Raw genomic sequence first — 20,350 nt, forward strand, 5'->3', positions numbered from 1 at the left:
ATAAATTGATTGGTTTCACTCAAATGTTTAAATACATGACTTCTGCTGACCTGAAATAATCTAGACCAGTTTAAATGCCTATGCTTTCTTTAAAATCTGATAATAATTCTATATAGGCCTACCGACAAATTACTTTTTGGTTTTAATGTTTCTGCGTGAACATCTTTAAAACCATCCAAAGTTGTCATCACGGAAAATAGTCACGACAAATCTCCCCTGTCTCTTGAATTAGGGTATCGCAGATTATATGATATACTATGTTTATTATTTATATTTACTCTTACAATGTAAACAACTAAAACCGTTGCTCCTGGGTTTAGGTCAATATTTACGTCAGTTTGCGGCATCCACAATTTGTTATGGTGCACGGTGCACATGGCGGACAGTTTGACACATCCCGTTGTCTGAACTAAAGAAATAAACAGCCAAAAAGGTTAACAAGAGCAAGTCTACTGAAGCTCACCTTTACCATCTTGCAAGTTCAATATGCTATTCGTTTTTCAGTGCATTTTGAGCATGCAAGATGAGACTATATCATATATGCTCAGAGTATAGGCCTATCGTGTAAGTGACCCTCAGCTCTTCAAGAGGCCGCGAGTGGTGGTGTCATGTTAGACAACAGCAGTACGTTATAATGAACTAGGATAGATACGTTTATTCTGTGTTAGTTGTCATTCTATCGCACACACAGACATCCACCCGGGAGTTCAAGTCCGATAAGCGGGTCAATTGACATGTCCGCTCACGGGTGAGCGCGTCGACGACATGTTTGTAGGCTATACTTGTTTTCTTACGGTGTCAATCCATTTTTAAGTCCACAAACTTACTTTAATGTGTTCACAGTTTTCCCTTCATCACAATGCAATGATATATTTGGGGAAAAATCGACCCGCAGCAGCACCTGCATAACTGCAAACGTCAGTTTTAATATTTGGTGTTCACTGAATGACGCTTCATTTAATGCGACGTTTAACTGACATGCAGTTGAATTTCGCATGAATTAAACCCATGTGTCACACATTTATCCTCTGTAACACAAAGATAATTCATAGAACTGATATGCGTTGAGTGGTCGGCAGTATACAAGTTATTGATCAGTACTGGTTGACAGCTGCATTACTTTGCATTGGTAGCTACACTTCAATTTGGCTGAACAGATACAAGGCCATACGGTGGGTGATATTATATATTGTTAAAGTGCATCACTTTACATTATGTGAAATATTGAACATGTAAAATGTACACTTATCTAGATTAAGATATTGCAAAAAATAAGACAAGTGGTTTTTATTAGTGACAGTACATTCGTTATTTATTATACTTTTTGAATTGTATCCAAAAAAATCATTATCCGAGACCATTTGCTCTATGATTTGAACTCATGTTGTATTTTCTTTTTATAGCAGGTTGTCAGATAATTCTCCCTCCCAGTGCATTAAAAGATTATGCATAGCTCATCAGGCATGTCCTTTTTCGTGTGTTTGACTTTTGTGGAGTGCAATGCATTGTGTCTGTGTCATTTTGCAAGGTAGATTGTTGATTTACATGTTTAACTCTCATGGATAAGTAGCTAATGTGTAGTCCAGCTGCAAAAAGGACACCCCTATAGAGGAAATTCAGGTTTGACGCATTGAGAGATGAAATCTTACCAAAAATTGCATGTGAGTTACCCATACCCAACTTATACCATGCCACAAAAAGTTTGATTAAAAAAAAGTACATTCCCCAAAACTCCATTGAGGGGCAATGCCCAAACAGTGAGTTTCTATATGTCAAGTCACATTGCAGAAAAGAGTTGCATTTGTCCGTGTAGATGAAGTTTCTTGTTATGGGGTAAGGGAAAAGTATTCTGTAGAGCCTCTGGCCTTCTCTGGATTCTGGAACCCTAGTGTATTTTCCTTGTGACCTAGTGCTAATAAAGACAGAACTGGAGACTTTGAGTTAGTTTTGTTCAGCACTAGAATGTGGTTGTGGATAGATCTGTTATGGATAGTAAAGTGTTTCATTAAGAAATGGTCATTGCTGGATTTAAATGTGCAAAGCATTGGTCTGGTTCGCTTTCAGAGACACTCCCCAAGCTTATGCCCACCATAACTGCCTTTGCCGATCTAACCCCCAAAACAGCCATTCCACTGAGGCAGGGAGAGGAGGGGTATGTGTGTGTGTGTGACTGAGTGGTCTGCACAACTAAGGAACAGATTTAACTTGACCCTCCCCAGTTGCCACTGTAAAATCGAGCAAAGTGAATTATGTTGACCCTGCCTTTGTCTGCTAGGAGGAGGAGGAGGGGCGACTTAATAAAGTGCAAGTTCCCAAGCTTAGCAGAAGACTGAGTGTTCCGCGTTCACTGGCAGCAGCCGATGAGACTGATAGCCCAGGATTCTATATCCAGAGCCCAATCCGTCACTGCCTCAATCATCGCCAGTCACTGGACTCAAAATATGGAGACAATACTCCCTATTGGCCTCAGGCATATGGGAGGGAGAAACCCATTTGTACAGACAGACATATTTGTGCGGTGTGGCACTCACTCATATTTCACATCACCACCATGTCGTCCTGGGAGAGATTTTTGTCCAAGGTTCATTTCACTGTAACCTATCATCATTCACAATCCCTGAGGTCAATGAATATGTCTGACCTCTTATTTCTTATTTGTTAGAGAGCAAAATAGATATCGTGAAAGGAGCACTTCTCCCCTATTTCCCCCTATTCAATTCAGCTACATTTGACTGAGCCTTGTGGAATAGTGTCAGATAGTTCAAACAAGGCCCTCACAGTGCATTCACCCTGTTGCAGCGTGTTCCTGTACATTCTAACACGTTGCGCGGTGGGGACAACTCGCGTCAACATATAGAGTCGACCCTTCGTCTCACTGCTACATCTCAGCCACCAGTTCATTGGATCCCGCAACAGAAACAAGTGTTTCTCACCAGCTGCCCCTAAACGTGCAAACAATTAGTTGGCTTGAGCGAGGCCACCATCTTTACGACCCCCATTAGAAGTGTGCAGGTGACCAACTAATGGTTTCAGCTGTGGCCCACTCATTAAGTTTGCAGAGGTATGTGTGTTGCGAGGACCAGGGTGCTGCTTTGATTTTCAGTCTAGGGACAGGTGTGTCTAGGCTCAACCTGTAGTAAACACCGGTCAGGGAGAAAGTCTAGTAAAAAAAATACTGTTGCAACCTGAGGAAATAGCTGACACCAAAACAGTGAAAAACTCAAGGTGAAGATATACTCTGCATTTTTTTGCCGAATTCACCAATTTTTGGTGCTACAGTACATGCCAAATAAAGTAACTTATGGCTTAGGTCTTGATATACAGTACAAGTTGTCGTGCAATGATGGATAGAGCACTATTTCACCCTTAGTTGATGTTAAGTAATTGTTTGCCCACATGTTTGGATTTGCATTTAAGTTTGGACTAAACACACCGTCTGTGTCCATCACGGCTGTTGCGTAACTTGTTCCACGTGTGTGCACTGTGCAATGCTTTTGTGAGAGAGGAAGCCGTTCTAGTTGAGGAAACTGTTGGTGTTTTGATTTTCATCCGTGAACCCTAATCGTGTGTCATTTTTTTGATTTATTTACCCAGCCAGCTCAGAGAAACATTACCCCATTGGCCAAAAGTGGTGTAGTTGTCTTGCTGCAATTGCCAAACAATTGGACAAAAGGGGGTTTTACCCTATGATAATGCTCTTTTTACAGTTAGAGAAAAATGTAGCAGTATTTCTGACAGTGTGCAAAACGAGTGTGAGTGTTTGTACAGTATGAGTGTGTACCAATTAGTACACAGTGAGCAGTGTTCCATGTGTGAGCGTGTCGTAAGTGTAAAAAAAAACAAGTTGTGCCGAGGATCCACAAGCATGTCTGTGTGAGTGTTAGCTGTAGACTTGTTTGTGTGGTTTTGTAGGCCAGTACTTTTCAAATCTCTTTTTACAAGTAGTATTTTATATTCTTTGAAGAGATGCTCATTCCATTCTACTTCAATAGAAAGTACTACTTTTCTGATACACCATTACCTGCATGGTTTTGTAGGCCAGTACTTTTCAAATCCCTTGTACAAGTAGTATTTTATATTCTTTGAAGAGATGCTCATTCCATTCTACTTCAATATAAAGTACCACTTTTCTGCCACAGCATTACCTGTAGGGAGGGGAGATGAGTAGGAAGGGAGTGGAAGGGCAGAGGGGCTTCTGTATATCGTTCTTCTGAAGTGAGGTGTAAAAACAATGTGAAACTGTGATTTTCTTTTCAATATCCGTTTCCTGGCGAGGTAATTGATGCTTCTCACACGCCAATTGTAGTGGCAACATCTCTCTTCTGATGACTGAATTCTGTTCAGATGTTATCGATGCAGAGTGACACTGACGTTTTTTCAATTGCGCTTGTAAGATTGTGACGTTTGATTGGTCACTGACTGGCCAAATCATTCACTGGGTTTTTTGAATTCTAAAATGGCATAATGAGATTCCTGAAACCTGATTGCTCAAAGACTGACAGATGTTCAACTACGAGGCAGCTTATTGCTTTAGCGATGGGATAGTTCATTGGGGCAGATAGAGTAGACCGTATACGGGATTTGTTTCCCACTTTGATGGTGTTTTTGTTTTGGATTTCTTAAGGCAAAGCGTTGTCGTAGCGACGTAACAACCTTGCAATATGGGGGTAATACTAAATGGTTGGTCCTATATTGTGAGAGGGGAGAGGAGAGATGTCTAAGGGAGTGCGGTGATAGGTTTCATCAGACATAACTTCAGACTGAAAGCATCCGAGACTACCCATCCTGCCTACCGAGGGTATAGTGTTTCAAAACACACACACAGGCGAGGGCTGTCCTCCTGCCGTGTTCCAGGCTTCCACTCATTAGCTCATATTACACGGCTAATAAGAGCTAACCAAACAAGCACTAGGGAGGGAGCGGCCCTGACTGGGCAAATGTATGCCGGAGTAATTGTGTATCGGCTGCATAAATTACACTCTTCCTTATATGCGCGCGCACGTACACACACACACACACACACACAGACACCAACATTTGCATATATTTCATGTGACCCCCCCAACATTTGCTGGTGCAATTAGTGTAAGTCTGAATTTAGATAGGTCAATGTTCCTTACATTGGTTTTCCATGCTGTTTTATTCTGATACCCCTCCTCCCTTTTACTATCTCCTTTGGTTTGTCCTTGGTTTTATACTCAACGTTTTCTCTGTGTTAGTCCTGTGTCTTTGTCACCTACTGTCCTCTCCAGGGACAGACCAAGTTGCAACCCAGAGAGGGGTGGCCGTACAACCACCACAGAGGTTGTGTGATTTACAGTTCCACTATTCATTAGATTAACACAGTGGCAGTAGGCCAGAGAGAGGAGATTGTTAATACTCTGCTTGCATCCCATTTGTATAAACAAGGCGATGGTATATGGCTCATTAGGCTGTCCTGCAGGAAGCAGCCGGCCGCGCTGGTTAAAGACTCTGCCGCTCGGTCGGTAGGTCGGTCACACCCCATCACCCAGCTGATTAATGCTGGAGGGGTGCGGGCCGTGTCCACTGTGCCCACTCTGGTGGCACAGGGGATGCTCTCTACCCAGGGGAGAGTGGAGGCAGTGGGAAGGGCAACCACTGATCGCTCCCTTAAAGCCACAATCTGGAAGATTTACCAGCTGCTCATGGGTACTATTTCACAGCTATATGTAGAACAATATATTTTATACACGTACGTGCACGCACACACACACACACACACACACACGCACACACACAACAGTGTCCATTTTAGAAGGAGAACCCTTCTGCTGCATGTTCATTAGTAGATCATTTCAGAGCAGAAGTCTCAGTGCTTAATATCTATTTCCCTGAAGTGTGCAGGCCCTCCAGCAGTGAGGACTTTAGCCCGGGGTTACCTTTTTCATTTATCATAATTAGAATTTGCTGCATTGCATTAAGCCGATACTGCCGAAGAATGTACACTTTGACGACCATCCTAATGCTGCATGGCGGATAGCTGGACCTACAAATGAATTCAAATGATGTAGAATCTCCTTATTTTTTTTATAGTCGTTAAAACCACAACTCAAAATCTTGTTAAATTCTCTAATGACTTTAGATTAATTGTTACCAGCCCATGTTAAAACGACTAGTTCAGTAAACATACCATCCCTATCGGAGCGTTGACGTCAGCCACAGACAGAATGGACATGGGCTTTTTGGCGTCAGCTGATTGTGTTGAGAAGTGACTGGATGACAGTTGCTGCTTCACACGTGATCTCTTCCTTCAGCGTTTCCAGTGAGGGGTGAAGTGTCAACGCGCATGTAGGGTGGAGGCCCGTCAGAAGATCTGTTAGCGCTATTTGTTGTCGGTCTGTTTGTCCTCTGATTTACACGGCCTGTGTAGTAGAAACCTGTGTGCCATCGATACTGTTTTTATTATACTGAGTGCTAAGGCCGCGCGCTACAGGCCGCCGCGCCCAGTCATAAGTGGATGTGGCTGCAATTAGCATAATTGAAATAATAACGCTAACAAGCTTTCTGTGTCGATAGAGTGCAGGGAGATCTGGATGTGCTGAGACTGGCTCTGGCACTGCCGCCGTGGCTGGAGGTCTCAACGTATCCCCGATGTTCTGGCGTAGCTTCATAATTGGGGTAATGGTGTTGAAGGGGGGGGGGTTTATACATGTAATTGGAGGTGGGAAGTGATATGATAGTGAGGGCTGTTTCTCACTCTTGTCTTGTTTTATTAATTGTTAGGTAGTTAAGTATAATTTTGAGTTTTCCCCACAGATCATTTCTATGTAGGCCATGGCAGTAGTACGGTCACTTAATGTTTGTGTTCAGCAAAACATCTAGCAACTTCATGGGATTTTTCCCCTATCGACTTTTTAGGATTTGTTTTTGACTTTTTGCAGGATTTTTAACGAGGGTCTGCTAGATAGGAAAAAAATCCCCTATCAGTCCCACGCTTAATATTTAGTAGCACTGAAACCATGATGTCAGATAAGCCCTAACTCTCTTTCTCTCATATCTCCCCCCAAAGTAAAAATGCCATTCTCCCATGTGCAACCTTTTTGTCTTTGTGTCTTCAGAACTGAGTCCAGGAATTCGCTTTCAACAACTCGGTTACAAATGAGGCAGTAAGCATTGGTAATGGGGTGCAGAAAGGTCACACCTGTATTAATCTAGCGCCTGCGGACTATACCCATGAGCGCAGAGAGAAAGCAACCAGGCAACTTTCCAAAAACACTTGCTCCGCCCTCCAAGAAAAATGCAGCACGTGAATAAATATTTCGACATGAACCGCTTTGCGATTGTGTGGCACATGGAGGTGTGTGAATCTTACTCCTCAGCCTGAGGTGGAGCTAGCTTTTCACGTGGCGCTGACTGGTAAGATGCTTCGGGCCACCCATGCTAGCAAAGCAGACATCCTGCGTTCGAGCCTCGACGTGAGCCGAATCAGGAGGAAGTGGTAATTGCTAAGCAAGCAGCGTGGCGTCCATTCCACTTGGAATCTCGTATTGATCGTGGTTATTTGTTTTGTTAGTGTAGATAAATGAGATATCAGCAACCAAGTTGAACAGAGATTGATACCAAAGCATTATGATATTTAGATGTTTCATTGATTTAACAACAGAGCTCCTATAGCTGCCTGCAAGCGTTTGTTTATACATTTAGATCTGTCTGCGTTTTTAAAAAGCAATTACGCTCATGCATCCTTGAACATTTTCCTGAATGAGGAATCGATTCTTGGATCTAGAAATCAGTTGATATTGAAGCTATGAGATGAGCAGAGATGCATGAGATATCTTACAACAAAAAATTGCTCTCTGTCCACGGCCTGGAGAAGTTAGGCACAGTCTTCCAGACCATAAGGTACACGTAAAGTCAATCAGTCCAAATCATTCTGACACTGCAGTCTGCCGTCTATTGTCTTCACCTGAAGACATGATTCTGCACCATCTTCTTTTTACATATGTTTATGTTCATTTCCATTCAGTTCCTTTTGTATGTTTCTCTCATGTAGTCTCAACTTAATTTTTTTGTTGTTGTTGCAAGTGGTTATCAATGTTCACCACAATCTGCCATTTATTAGTGACAGGTCAAGAATCAGTGTGTAACGTCACCCATTCAGCTTCTTCTCGATATCATTTCCCCTTTCTCCAAAAATCAATCGAATTAAGTTCAGATGTTTAAAAACCTTCTACATGAATTCCTCTCCAAAGCTTTGAAACCTTTTCAATTTGAATTTGTCATCTATTCCACACAATGTCACCTTTTGAATTGGCATTCACTTCAAAACTTCACTTTTAATCTAAATGAACTCCAACCCTGGTTAGCAGTGTGTGTTAGCAGACATCCTCCGTCTCTAAATCAATGGTGAAAAGTGTGTGTGTGTGTGTGTGTGTGTGCGCATATGGCGCACGCCGAGTGTGTGGAGGTCTTTTATTCTCCGGGCCCAGGGGATGCAGGGCAGAGTTTGACTGACAGGTCAGGGAAAACTGGAGTGGCGCGGTTGCCAAGCCGAATGGTACCCCACAGCGCTTGGCACGAACCGAGGCAGACGCTGCCTTCTGGAGTCCTTGCTACCCAGCCAAATTCACATTGTTGAGGTGGTCGAGGAGACAAATAACACAAAGGAACGCGTGGCACACACAGGGAACGTGAAGAGGGGGCCAAGTGTCTTTCATTTATCACTCTCTCTCTCGCTCTCTCGTCTTCACTTTTCTCTCCTTTTCATTATTTGTGTTTGTGTTTTTAACTTAGGTTTTGAAAGATTACTGTTTGGGTTGTTTTGCAGTCTGTGCTGATAGTAGTAATTGACCTGACTAACATCCATTTTTTTTGTCAGAACAATGAACACGTTTTGAAACGTAGGTTTCTTAAATGAAACCAAGAACTGCATACTAGTACTGCTAGGCTAGGACTCTAGGCCCTATTCAATCCCGACTGCTCCAGGATTTCTTCTTTGCGAGGCGTCATACTTAAATTATACTTAAATTATTGGAAAACTTTATTTTAGTTTCACACAGTAAACAACATTTTGTTTTACCTGCAGAAACAGCTTGTGATTGAATAGCGCCTGCTGTGTTTTGAATTGCCCCGGTGCTCCTTGGCTACACGGTACTAACCACATTTCATCCTTCTCTCTCTCCCCCATTTGCTCTCCCCCTGTCCCCCTCTCTCTCTCTTTCTCCTATCTATAGCGGTGTAGGTCTGGCCCGGGCTCACTATGAAAAACAGCCCCCCTCGAACCTACGCAAATCCAACTTCTTCCACTTCGTGTTGGCGCTGTACGACCGACAGGGCCAGCCCGTGGAGATCGAGAGAACCTCTTACATAGACTTTGTGGAGAAAGACAAAGTAAGACCAACACACAAAGGGGAATGGGGAGGAGGGCATGTGTGCCCAGGTATAGCTGGCATTGGGGGTAAAAGGGTGGTGTTGACGCTGGGGCCAGTGTTTGTGGGATGTAATTCCTTCTGCTTCATTCAGTGCTATAGCGCAGTGATGCGTTTGAAATATGAAATGTCTAGCACAGAAGCTGTGGATACACTCACAGTTTTCTTGATGTCAAGTCGAGAGCAATATTTATTTTCTCTATATTGTTTGTTGATTTATTATGTACAGTATACTGCAATGCACTGTAATGCGTTTCTTTAGTGAATTAGATTTGTATCCATTCTCTACATTCTGTAACATAATTATATTCTATTTTATATACACTAATTGAATTATATTGATTTGATTTGAATTTCATAAACAGAATTGTACACATTTATTTGAAGATAATATACTTTATGTAAATTATATATTGATTATGTCCACCTCATAAATAGAGATCATGTTTTCATTTAATTAACAGATTTTACATATTGTAAGTATCTGTTGTTGTAATTCAATACTAATTCAAAGTATTTGGTTTCAGAAAGTACATTAAGCTCTTGAGATTTCTTACAATTACTGAAAGGTTGTAATCCTGAGAGCTGTTTGAGGATAGAAACCATTCAGATATAGAAGCACACAGTTTACAAAGAACCTGTCGGGGGGCAGTGATGAGCAGAAAGCAGGAAATCTTGAATGAAGCAGTTTTGATTCAGCTTTAAAATCAGACATTAAACTCATAGTATTTTTACTTAAGTCATTTTGATAAGAGGTTACGTGAAGGTATCTATTTTTAAAAAAAAATCTAATTTGTATTCATTAATTTGTATTAATTTGTATTATTTCAGGGTGGCAGGTAGCCTAGTGGTTAGAACGTTGGGCCAGTAACCGAAAGGTTGCTGGATTGAATCCCCGAGCTATCAAGGTAAAAATCTGTCGTTTTCCCCCTGAACAAGGCAGTTAACCCACTGTTCCCCGGTAGTTCGTCATTGTAAATAACAATTTGTTCTTAACTGACTTGCCTAGTTAAAAAAATACAAAATAATACAAGATTGGAGAGCAAATATGATGATTTGATCAGACATGCTTATGAAAAGCCTTTGTATTCGTTTTAAGCAGTAGTTGTTAATGTCATTTATTGTACATTCATGTGCCATCTATAAGCTCTGCTATATAGTTGACCAGTCTATGAGGCTCTCTCTCTCTGCCTCTCTCTCTGCCTCTCTCTCTCTGCCTCTGGTATTTGTTCAGCAGTACCTGTGCTCTCAGTGGTAATGGTAACCCACTTCTCTACCTGCCGCCTGGGCCATTCTGCCATGCTGCCAGGGGGTTGTTCTCAGTAAAAGGTTACAGAGAACAGCTCCGCCCACGGTCAGGAGGGACAGCGGCCAGCTGGCACGGCCGCTCCTCCCGTCCTCCCTGCCCGTTCCCCTCTGCCTTGACCTCCAGCCTGCCCCTGGGCCCCTGCCAAGACTCCACGGCACACTTGGCACTGCACGGCGGAGGGGGAAGGAGAGAGAGAGAGAGAGATTGTGAGGGAGGGAAGGAGAAAGAGACAGGGAGAGAGGAGCGGATGTGGCCTCTCTCCCGGTGCCCGCCCGTTGAAGAGGTGACACGAGATCAGTGAGAGCGACTTGGGCCACCTGGGAGCTGAGGTCATCGGTGACCGTGGCGACCAACACTAACTGGGCACTGTCACTTAGACTTTTACTACATCTCTCTGTATAGCTGTGGTAACAGGGTTGTTTTAGCTCTCACTTGGGTTTGTCCTTTTGTTCTTGATGTTTGATTTATTCCTGGCTAGACGATGCAACAGTAAAGCAGCTGGTTTGTTGTGTGCGTGTCAGCGACAGGAGTTGGAGGAAAGATGGAGATTCCATGTTGTATATCATCATGGACCTGCGGTGGGATTTTGGGCCTAGACAAATACTCAAAAATAGCAAGGGCTTAGCAACTTCATAAATATAACTCAATCAGAGAACGGTGTGGATTGTCCTCAGAGTTTATGGGAAAAGAGATTTGTTTTTAAAAACATGAACCCCTAGAACTTACTTTCCCAGAACTGTCTTCCTGTACGAATCTAGTAGATATTACAAATGTTCCTTTTAATTCATATGTTTTCGGTTGCATACCATTATTCGAAGTACCTGTTATTGTGGACACACAGGCAGTGTGATATACCTTAACAGCTTTCTGATTGCAAGCTCATTCGACCTCAAATGAAACCACAGGGTAATAACAGTGTTATAACAGCGGATAACCAGTAATAATGCTGGTTGGTCCCCTGACCTCTTATGGGATTTATGTGTCCTCTTCAGATGATCTCTAATTGGATGCAGTGGATGCCGTATTAGTCTGGGTATTCCCCGTGGCACCAGAGTTGGGTTTAAGATTTCGATTTGTGGCCCAACATCTGCTTGGATTAGGACCGGGATGTTGGTCTCTTCGGAGAATGTCAGCGATAGAGTAGATTGAGACGGGAGCGTAGATTAGGATGGTCTAGTTCTTTTTTTTTTTTTTTTTTACAGGTAGTTCATTTAGTTGTGAGATATTGGATGACGTACAAGAGCCTTTATGACAACACAGCAGGGGACGAAATGGGCCGATGTTTCCTTTGATTTTGGGTGTCGCCTCAAAAGCTGAGAGCCGTCTTGATGATTTTTCTGTGTTTGAATTTGACTCTTTCAGGAGTACAATGGAGAGAAGACCAACAACGGCATCCATTACAGGCTACAGCTCCTGTACAGTAACGGTAAGACCACGATAATCCCTCCAAACATACTGCAGAGTTCTCTCTCTTCTCGCTGCTCTCCGTGGAAAGATTAGCTTTAGCACTTTCAGGAGAAACATTTAGCATTTACGTTTGAGTCATTTAGGAGACGCTCTTATCCAAAGCGACTTACAGGAGCAATTAGGGTTAAGTGCCTTGCTCAAGGGCACATCGGCAGATGTTTCACCTAGTCGACTCAGGGATTCGGACATTAAATAGAAAAGGACAACATCAATATAAACGATAATCCTCATCACATCTGGAATGATATTTTTGACGAGCAAATCCTAAAGTCTGTTTTGGTCATTGGGGAAAAGAACTTGAAATTTGAACACTGATCACTGATCTGTGGTCATTTTAATGCACGAAGCTTAGATTCCAGTTGCCATGGATTTTGTTTTGAGACCACATCCCGAGAAGAAACAGAAGACTGTGGGTGTGGTACAGTACAAGTCATCTAAAAATGACCTTTTTTTTTTTTTTTTTTTTTTTTAAAGGACAAAGAAATGGCGAGAGAACACCAAAGCCTGACGCAATTACAGGCAAGAAATAGAAAATGGTCTCGTTTCCCATGGTCCTTTTTGACTACCTACCCCCTGTTGTGTTTATGCCGTATTTACGCTCCGTTGCAAAGCTAATAAAAGATAAGCAATAATGATTGCTATTTAATTTGTCTGTGAATGAGAACTCCAAAACGGCAGCGGGAGCGAAGGGAACTCGGCAGTTGCAGCCGGGAAATCATAAATAGTCAAAGCTAGAGAGCACAGGCTTGTTTGTTTTTGCTGAGGGGGGCTAGAAAAGCTTGGTCCCCACGACAAGCACGACAGAAAACATAAAGACACCATGGGGACACAGATAAACAGAATTCGGTGAGAAGACGCTATTTGAAATTCGTCGTTTATGTTTCTCTTTCTGCGAAAGAAGTGAATTTGCATTTGAGGCTGATGTTTAGACTGCTGTTGTTGCTCGAGACATTTCATTTGGCTAAACCACACGCCTACTTCTATGCAAATTGTTTACAGAGGAAGATGACATTCAACTTGTCGTTCTGTCAATGGATCGTAACATTTCAATAATCCAAATTGGTGTCATGTGTAATTGCAAGATATCTGATACATATTTGTGTTGTGTTGCAGGCATCAGGACAGAACAAGATCTGTTCGTACGGCTAATAGACTCCATGACCAAACAGGTGAGCTTTCTCCTTACTCTGATCCCAGCCGTTTAACAGGTGACCAGTGAAGTGTGAACATTGTTTCCAGTAGCAGGGTTTCACTACGTATCATACTGCAAACCACCACCCATTTTGTACATAATGTAACATGAGTCAACCAATCCCACCTGGGATTTGAACCCATGAACACAGACACCCTTCAGTCATTTTACCCGCTGAGCTAAAGTGCTATCAATTTACAGTACCCCAGTGGCAAATAACTAGTCTTGACCAGTCAGGCTAGAAGACATAGGGCAACCTGGCTCTACTATACACTGTGCTGTACTGTACACTCCTTCCCATCCGCCAACCCTCCCATCCTGTCCCCGGCCCACCAGGCCCTCCCTGTCCCCAGCCCACCAGGCCCTCCCTGTCCCCAGCCCACCAGGCCCTCCCTGTCCCCAGCCCCCCAGGCCCTCCCTGTCCCCAGCCCACCAGGCCCTCCCACCAGGCCCTCCCTGTCCCCAGCCCACCAGGCCCTCCCTGTCCCCAGCCCACCAGGCCCTCCCTGTCCCCAGCCCACCAGGCCCTCCCTGTCCCCAGCCCACCAGGCCCTCCCTGTCCCTAGCCCACCAGGCCCTCCCTGTCCCCAGCCCACCAGGCCCTCCCTGTCCCCAGCCCACCAGGCCCTCCCTGTCCCCAGCCCACCAGGCCCTCCCTGTCCCCAGCCCACCAGGCCCTCCCTGTCCCCAGCCCACCAGGCCCTCTCTGTCCCCAGCCCCCAGGCCCTCTCTGTCCCCAGCCCACCAGGCCCTCTCTGTCCCCAGCCCACCAGGCCCTCTCTGTCCCCAGCCCACCAGGCCCTCTCTGTCCCCAGCCCACCAGGCCCTCTCTGTCCCCAGCCCACCAGGCCCTCTCTGTCCCCAGCCCACCAGGCCCTCTCTGTCCCCAGCCCACCAGGCCCTCTCTGTCCCCAGCCCACCAGGCCCTCCCTGTCCCCAGCCCACCAGGCCCTCCCTGTCCCCAGCCCACCAGGCCCTCCCTGTCCCCAGCCCACCAGGCCCTCCCTGTCCCCAGCCCACCAGGCCCTCCCTGTCCCCAGCCCACCAGGCCCTCCCTGTCCCCAGCCCACCAGGCCCTCCCTGTCCCCAGCCCACCAGGCCCTCCCTGTGTCGCCATGTCAGGCTGTCACAGATCGATGCGGCAACGAGGTCCTCGACAAAGCGCCAGCCACGGAAACCAATCAATAGCCCTTAATGTGCTGCAGCGACGGCGCGCCGGAGACAATAATTCTGACAACAACACAAGGAGCTTTCTACCTCGGGTGCGCCACTCAAATCCCTCCCTCCTGCCTAGACTTGGACAGACAGACATGCAGACTTTGCATACTGTAGTGTGTCCACCCACAGAAAGGCAGCCATCTAGCAGCCAGAGGGGGGCCCATGTCTATTGATTGGCTGTTAGGAGCCCATTCTCAGACACTCCTATTGGCAAATTCAAACATATTACTGTATATAATGCATTTACCTGGAAGGCAGTATGTTGCACACAATAGGAATACAAATAATCTTCTTTTAATAGTGGATGTGTAGGAAAATATATCTGTTTGATATCCCCCTTCAGTCTGTCTTATCATCCTCAAAAAAGCCGAATCTTGACTCTCCTTTTTGCCTTTTTCAACATGGTGGTATTACTCACGTATGTCCATGATATACTCCCATGAAAACTCCCAGACTAGCTCCAGGGGGTGGAGCGGCTACTTGAATCAGAAATGATGATGTATAAATATCGACCCGATACCCCCCCCCCCCCCCCCCCCACACACACACCTCCTCTCCTCCCCACACACACTCCCACTCCCTTTCCCTGGTCCCTGTTGCAATCCCCACCCCTTCTGGCGAAATTGGCAGATTTTAATATAGAGGCTGGGAGGAATCAATAATGCAGAAGTGGTCGTTATACTAAAAGTATTGTCCCCTTGGGGGGGTGTGTGTGTGTGTGTGTGTGTGTGTGTGTGGGGCAACTGACCACCTAGGTGGACGAGGTAGGGGTACGTCATTGGGAATGGGATAGAGCACTCCCTCCCTCTCGTCCTCCCGCCATCCCTCTGACACGGGAGGTATAGAGAGAATGAAGGAGGGAACAGCTCCTCTCAGTGGTCATCCGTCATCCATGGCCGACATGGCAGCTCCAGTGAAGGATGCCCAGAGGGTGGTCTTTCTCTCTTACTGGGGCTCGCGCCGCCATCTGTCTGGGAGGGGTGGAGGGCCGGCCGGGCCGCTCTACACCACGTGGCTCTCCACTATGGGGGGGCTACTCCCTCATCGTCCCCCTCCACCATCTCTCCAGTCTAACCTCCTTTCTCTCCCTGTTAATATGATATGAAAGTTAGACCAAGTGGCGCTTACGCTAATAAAGTGTCACCCACTTCCATTGTAGATATTTAGCAGACACTGATACACGTGCACAAAGCCTTTCCAGTTATATGTCGTCACAACCTTTACAGGGCCATGATCGGATATTGTACAGGGAAAGCACAAGTTCAAGTCCAGGGACCCAAAGAAGACTAAACAAACAAATATCGGCTGCTCTTTTCTTCTCCTCAGGCGATCCTCTACGAGGGCCAGGACAAAAACCCAGAGATGTGCCGTGTCCTTCTCACCCACGAGATCATGTGCAGGTGAGTGCCACTCTATTTAAAGGGATATTTCACCCCAAAATCTAATGAATGGGCATGATTGGCACCATCTAAATTAATCTGGAATTGGGGTCTGCAGTTCTCCTGATGCATGTACAAGAATCTACACAACATGTACACATACCATCGACTCCAGGACATTTTATGTTGGAGTGACTTTTCCTTTAAGGGATCAACACAAGGCTCAAGGTTAGTCAAATTGGTCAAAACCAGTTAATTTAATGCAACAAGAGGCATCCTTATTCCTCTGTGGGCCATCCCTTTTCATGCTATATAGTCTTCTCTATACAGCCCTACAGGGTTGCTCTCATTAAGTAAGTATAGTTGAATTGAATACCATGCTGAGTCATTATCTACCCACTGTGTGTCTGCCGGACGAAGGCCCATGTTGATGGGGGCTTTATGTGTTTGTGTATGTTTTGATGGAGGTTGGCTGGGCGCAAGTCTGTAGGGCATTGGTTAGGGCCTGGTAGGAGTGAGTGTTAATTATGCAATACAGGAAGTGTGTTTGTGTGCTGCCTTGGACACTGGGGGTTGAGGAGTTTCAAGCCTTGGCCCACGAGAGGCCTCAGCTGGTTGTAGGAGTAAGGGAGGGAGGGAGGGAGGGAGGAGGTTGGGGTCGACACAGCCCTTTTTGCCTTTTCCATTGACTCAGTCATCCCTGTTGGAACCCAATTGCATATGCATCAACTGCTATTCAAGCAAAACCTTGATCTGGATGTTTCTAGGGCAAGACAATAGAGAGCATTTACCTGTGAGAAGGCAATTGTTGATTAGCTGAATCAATAATTCAGCTAAGTGTTTAAACACAGTGCTGGAAGAATGCTGATTTGCCTCACCATGGAAACCCTCCGTCTGTTATTTTGATTGAATCAGGGTCTAAGTCATTATCGCACTCATCTTATGACCTAGCTGGGGAAACCATATCTGAGGGTTGTCTCCTGGTTATCTCATGCATCTTGTTTCACATTTCAAAGCCAATTTCAAACAGTGCATGGAGGAACATTCAACTTTTCAACATTTAGTTGAAAAATGGTCGACACTGAAAATGTGGGGACTTCTTTGAGTGACGGACCCATTGTCTCCTCCTTGGAGATCCCCTCTGATACGTCGCTTCATTTTCCTAATGACGGTTCCACTTGGCGTCGGTCATTACGTGATTGAGTGTGATTATTAACCATCCTTCCCCTGATGAATGCCGTGTTTCCATTGGCTAATGAGAAGGGGATGAGAGAGATGCGCTCTCTTTCTTCATCTATCTCGATCTCCCCCTCGGTCTCCCAGGTGACAGGGACGTGATGGCTGAGGTGTCTTTATCTAGTCCCGTGTGGTGTTGCAGCCTGGCTCGCTGCCGTATAAAGTGACGCACTCAACCAGCAGTGGAAGTATACTGTAGCAGCTGGTAGGGACCCTCTCCGGCATGGCCATGTGGTCCCTGGTGGTGGCTTTGAGACTTGTCCCTTTGTCCAGAACTCTCTGAAGATAAAGAGTAGTTCTCTCATCATAGAGTTAAAAGCACTGAACCTATTGGACAGTTTGACAATTTAAAATATTTGCAATGAGTTTTTTCGTCTTTAATTAGATAGACATGACGACATTATAGATTGTAGGATCAAAATGGAGGCCCTTTATTTACAGTTTTTTAAATAACTTTAAATATCACTTTTTTTTCACATTATTTTTAAAATATCACTACTTGACACACACACAAATATCAACTTAACTATGTCAGTAGTTGATTAGCAAGTACATTTGAAGTGTCACTGTATTCCATGTAGTGTGACTTGAATTGGTTCACAATATCAACACAGCATTCTTTCATTTGAGACTGGCTCTTCCAAAACCACCAAATGGGGCTTTGTGGTAGTCAGTTGGCGTGGGCCAGTCATCGGAGGACTGTGTTATGGGTACACAGGCTAGCCAGGACTGGGCTCTATGCGCCAGCCCCGGTGCCAGGCTGGAAGAGGGCACGTTGTGTGAGAAAGGCTTGCCACGGGCGTCCTCTCCCAGCCAAGCCGGCTGTCTGCCTGCCGTCCTGACGCATATCATTAGGTCTGGCTGTGGCCCTCATGTTTGGGCTGGGTAATTACAGCACTTGCCCTTTGAAAACAAGCCCTCCATTGACAGCCATTCACTGTGTGCGTATCTTATCACAGGCCTGTGATCCAACAGACTGGCTCTGTTCTCCCTCCCTCTGATGCCCGTCTTCAGGTTCCTCAGGGAGCCTTTGAAGGATTCTCTTGTTTTTTAAAGCTAAACTCTGATAGTTCAGCTTCGAACACTCCTTTTTTTAGTGCTTAAGTAGATTCCACTTGTGGGGATCATTTGAAGTATGCCTGGCTGACTGAAGGGACAATGATAATGATGCTAGTGACCAGCCAAGGCAGGCTGCCCATCTTGGGATAAAACTGGCATTCCAGGCTCACTTCTTATTGTAGATTCGGTGTGGGTCCTTTTTGCTAGATTGACAAATCATCAAGTTGGCCTCTCTGGTTTCGTTGCTGCGGCGCTCACTGGACCAGCACTGCTCATGCTCAGTACTATTTCTCGGCTGTAGCTAAAAAAAACATAGTAACGCTGACTGGATATCCAGTCTAGTTGTTTTGTGGGACTCGTCTGACTTACTGGCCTGTGTTCTCAGTCATTAGCTAGCCAGGGTGTTAGCCAGTTTGGGCCCGGGGGGAAACGTCATTAAGGCGATATTGTGGACGCTCAGCCAAGGTTTGTTTTCGTGTGCGAAGGGCCCCGGGTCCCCCGAGGGGCCTGGCAGTGCTCCTGGGGTCCAGTTTGTTTATAACACTTTCTCAGTTTGAGGAGGTTGTCACCACAGCAGCACCATTGGGTTTCCAATGCTAATTGGTCTCCTGGAACTTTGCTAATGGTTCCAAGTAGCTGGGGGAATAAATTATTGTGTTGCGTTCTATGGCAACAGTCACACATAAAGACCAGGCAAAAAAACAGTACTTAGTTTATGTTTTTCTTCTACTTAGAGATCAAACGGTGTGATAAATGATTCATAAAATGGGTTAATTTGGCATTCGGTGGCTCGGTTTTAAGCTTGTTTGTCAAATGGCAATGTGATTCATGACAGCATGGGTGAGTGTGTGAGCATAATTGGTCCTCGGCAGGTCATGCAATATGAATAATTTTGAAGAATAAGAGGGTTGGTTTCAATTATCTTTAGAATAACACATTTATATTTAAAATGGGACCTTAGTTACTGTTAACAACCCGCAGAATCAGGACTTCCATTTAAATTTCACATCGCAGTGTTGGAGGCATCACTACAGACCCAGATTCGATCCCTGGCTGTATCACAACGGGCGTCCCATAGGGCGGTACACAATTGACCCAGCGTCGTCCGGTTTAGGGGAGGGTTTGGCCGGGTTAGGCTGTCATTGTAAATACGAATTTGTTCTTAACTGACTTGCCTAGTTAAATAAAATACATTTGAGTCACTGCATGAAACAAACCATTTTGAATGTAAATGTACAAAAGGCGTATATTGAATCCAAATTCATTTTCTGAATGCAATGTAATTGACACTGACTGAACTGCTAAACTACTAGAAAGTATACTACTACCACTACCAACAAATGGAAAAACTGAAACTTTCTTTGCACTATGCTATTGTTACACTAGACTGAATCAGAATGATTAGGAAACTGATCCTCATTGTCCACCATTGCATGGCGACCAACCAGAAGAGCACATTTGGCTGTATTCACACCCACTTTTCTGAAACGGCATGCCACCACATGAGCAGTTGGGCAGGGGCAGAGGGGCAGTGGCACAGACCTGGGCAAGGCCAGGGTGTCCATGGCGGTGTGGCAGGGGTGATGGCACGGGGGCAGGATGGAGGTGGCTCAGCACCGGGCCAGCCATCTCTGGGCGCTGTCCAAACTGTCAGCGAGTCACTGAGTGACCTTGGCTGGAGCCCTGCCCAGCTGGAGCGTGGGTCGAGGTGGGGGGGATGGGGGAGAAGGGGGACAGCAGATTGCACATGGTTCCTCTCTGACTCTATAGTCCGCTGTATGCCCACTGTTACCAGAGACCGTCCAACAACTCTAGTAACAAATGATAGTAAATGTTTTTAGTAAACCTAAGTGTGATAGCGAATTGTGTCTTTTGTGTTTTTTTTTTTCCTAGTCGTTGTTGTGACAAGAAGAGCTGTGGAAACCGCAACGAGACGCCCTCCGACCCAGTCATCATTGACAGGTAAGGACACACTCCTTTTGTTCCACGTCTTTCTTTCACAGCCACAAAGCAGGCAAGCAGTGGGACCATGCAGGTAAGCAGGACCAAGCCTTCGTGGTTGTGGCTATCATTGGGCCTGTCAGGCTGGCTGGGGTATACT

General features: G+C 45.2%; 1 protein-coding gene across 8 annotated transcripts in view; it reads left to right on the forward strand.

Moving 5' to 3' along the window:
- LOC115129485 (transcription factor COE3-like) overlaps positions 1-20,350 on the forward strand; it is a 96,033-nt gene that overhangs the window by 1,870 nt on the left and 73,813 nt on the right. For all 8 annotated transcript variants that reach the window (XM_029659881.2, XM_029659879.2, XM_029659883.2 and 5 more), the window contains exons 2-6: positions 9,195-9,351; positions 12,061-12,124; positions 13,279-13,334; positions 15,902-15,975; positions 20,143-20,211. In XM_029659881.2, coding sequence (XP_029515741.1) covers positions 9,195-9,351; positions 12,061-12,124; positions 13,279-13,334; positions 15,902-15,975; positions 20,143-20,211 — 420 coding nt within the window. The remainder of the gene's footprint in view (positions 1-9,194; positions 9,352-12,060; positions 12,125-13,278; positions 13,335-15,901; positions 15,976-20,142; positions 20,212-20,350) is intronic.

The sequence above is a fragment of the Oncorhynchus nerka genome, linkage group LG5, assembly GCF_034236695.1.
Source record: "Oncorhynchus nerka isolate Pitt River linkage group LG5, Oner_Uvic_2.0, whole genome shotgun sequence".
NCBI classification, from domain to species: domain Eukaryota; kingdom Metazoa; phylum Chordata; class Actinopteri; order Salmoniformes; family Salmonidae; genus Oncorhynchus; species Oncorhynchus nerka.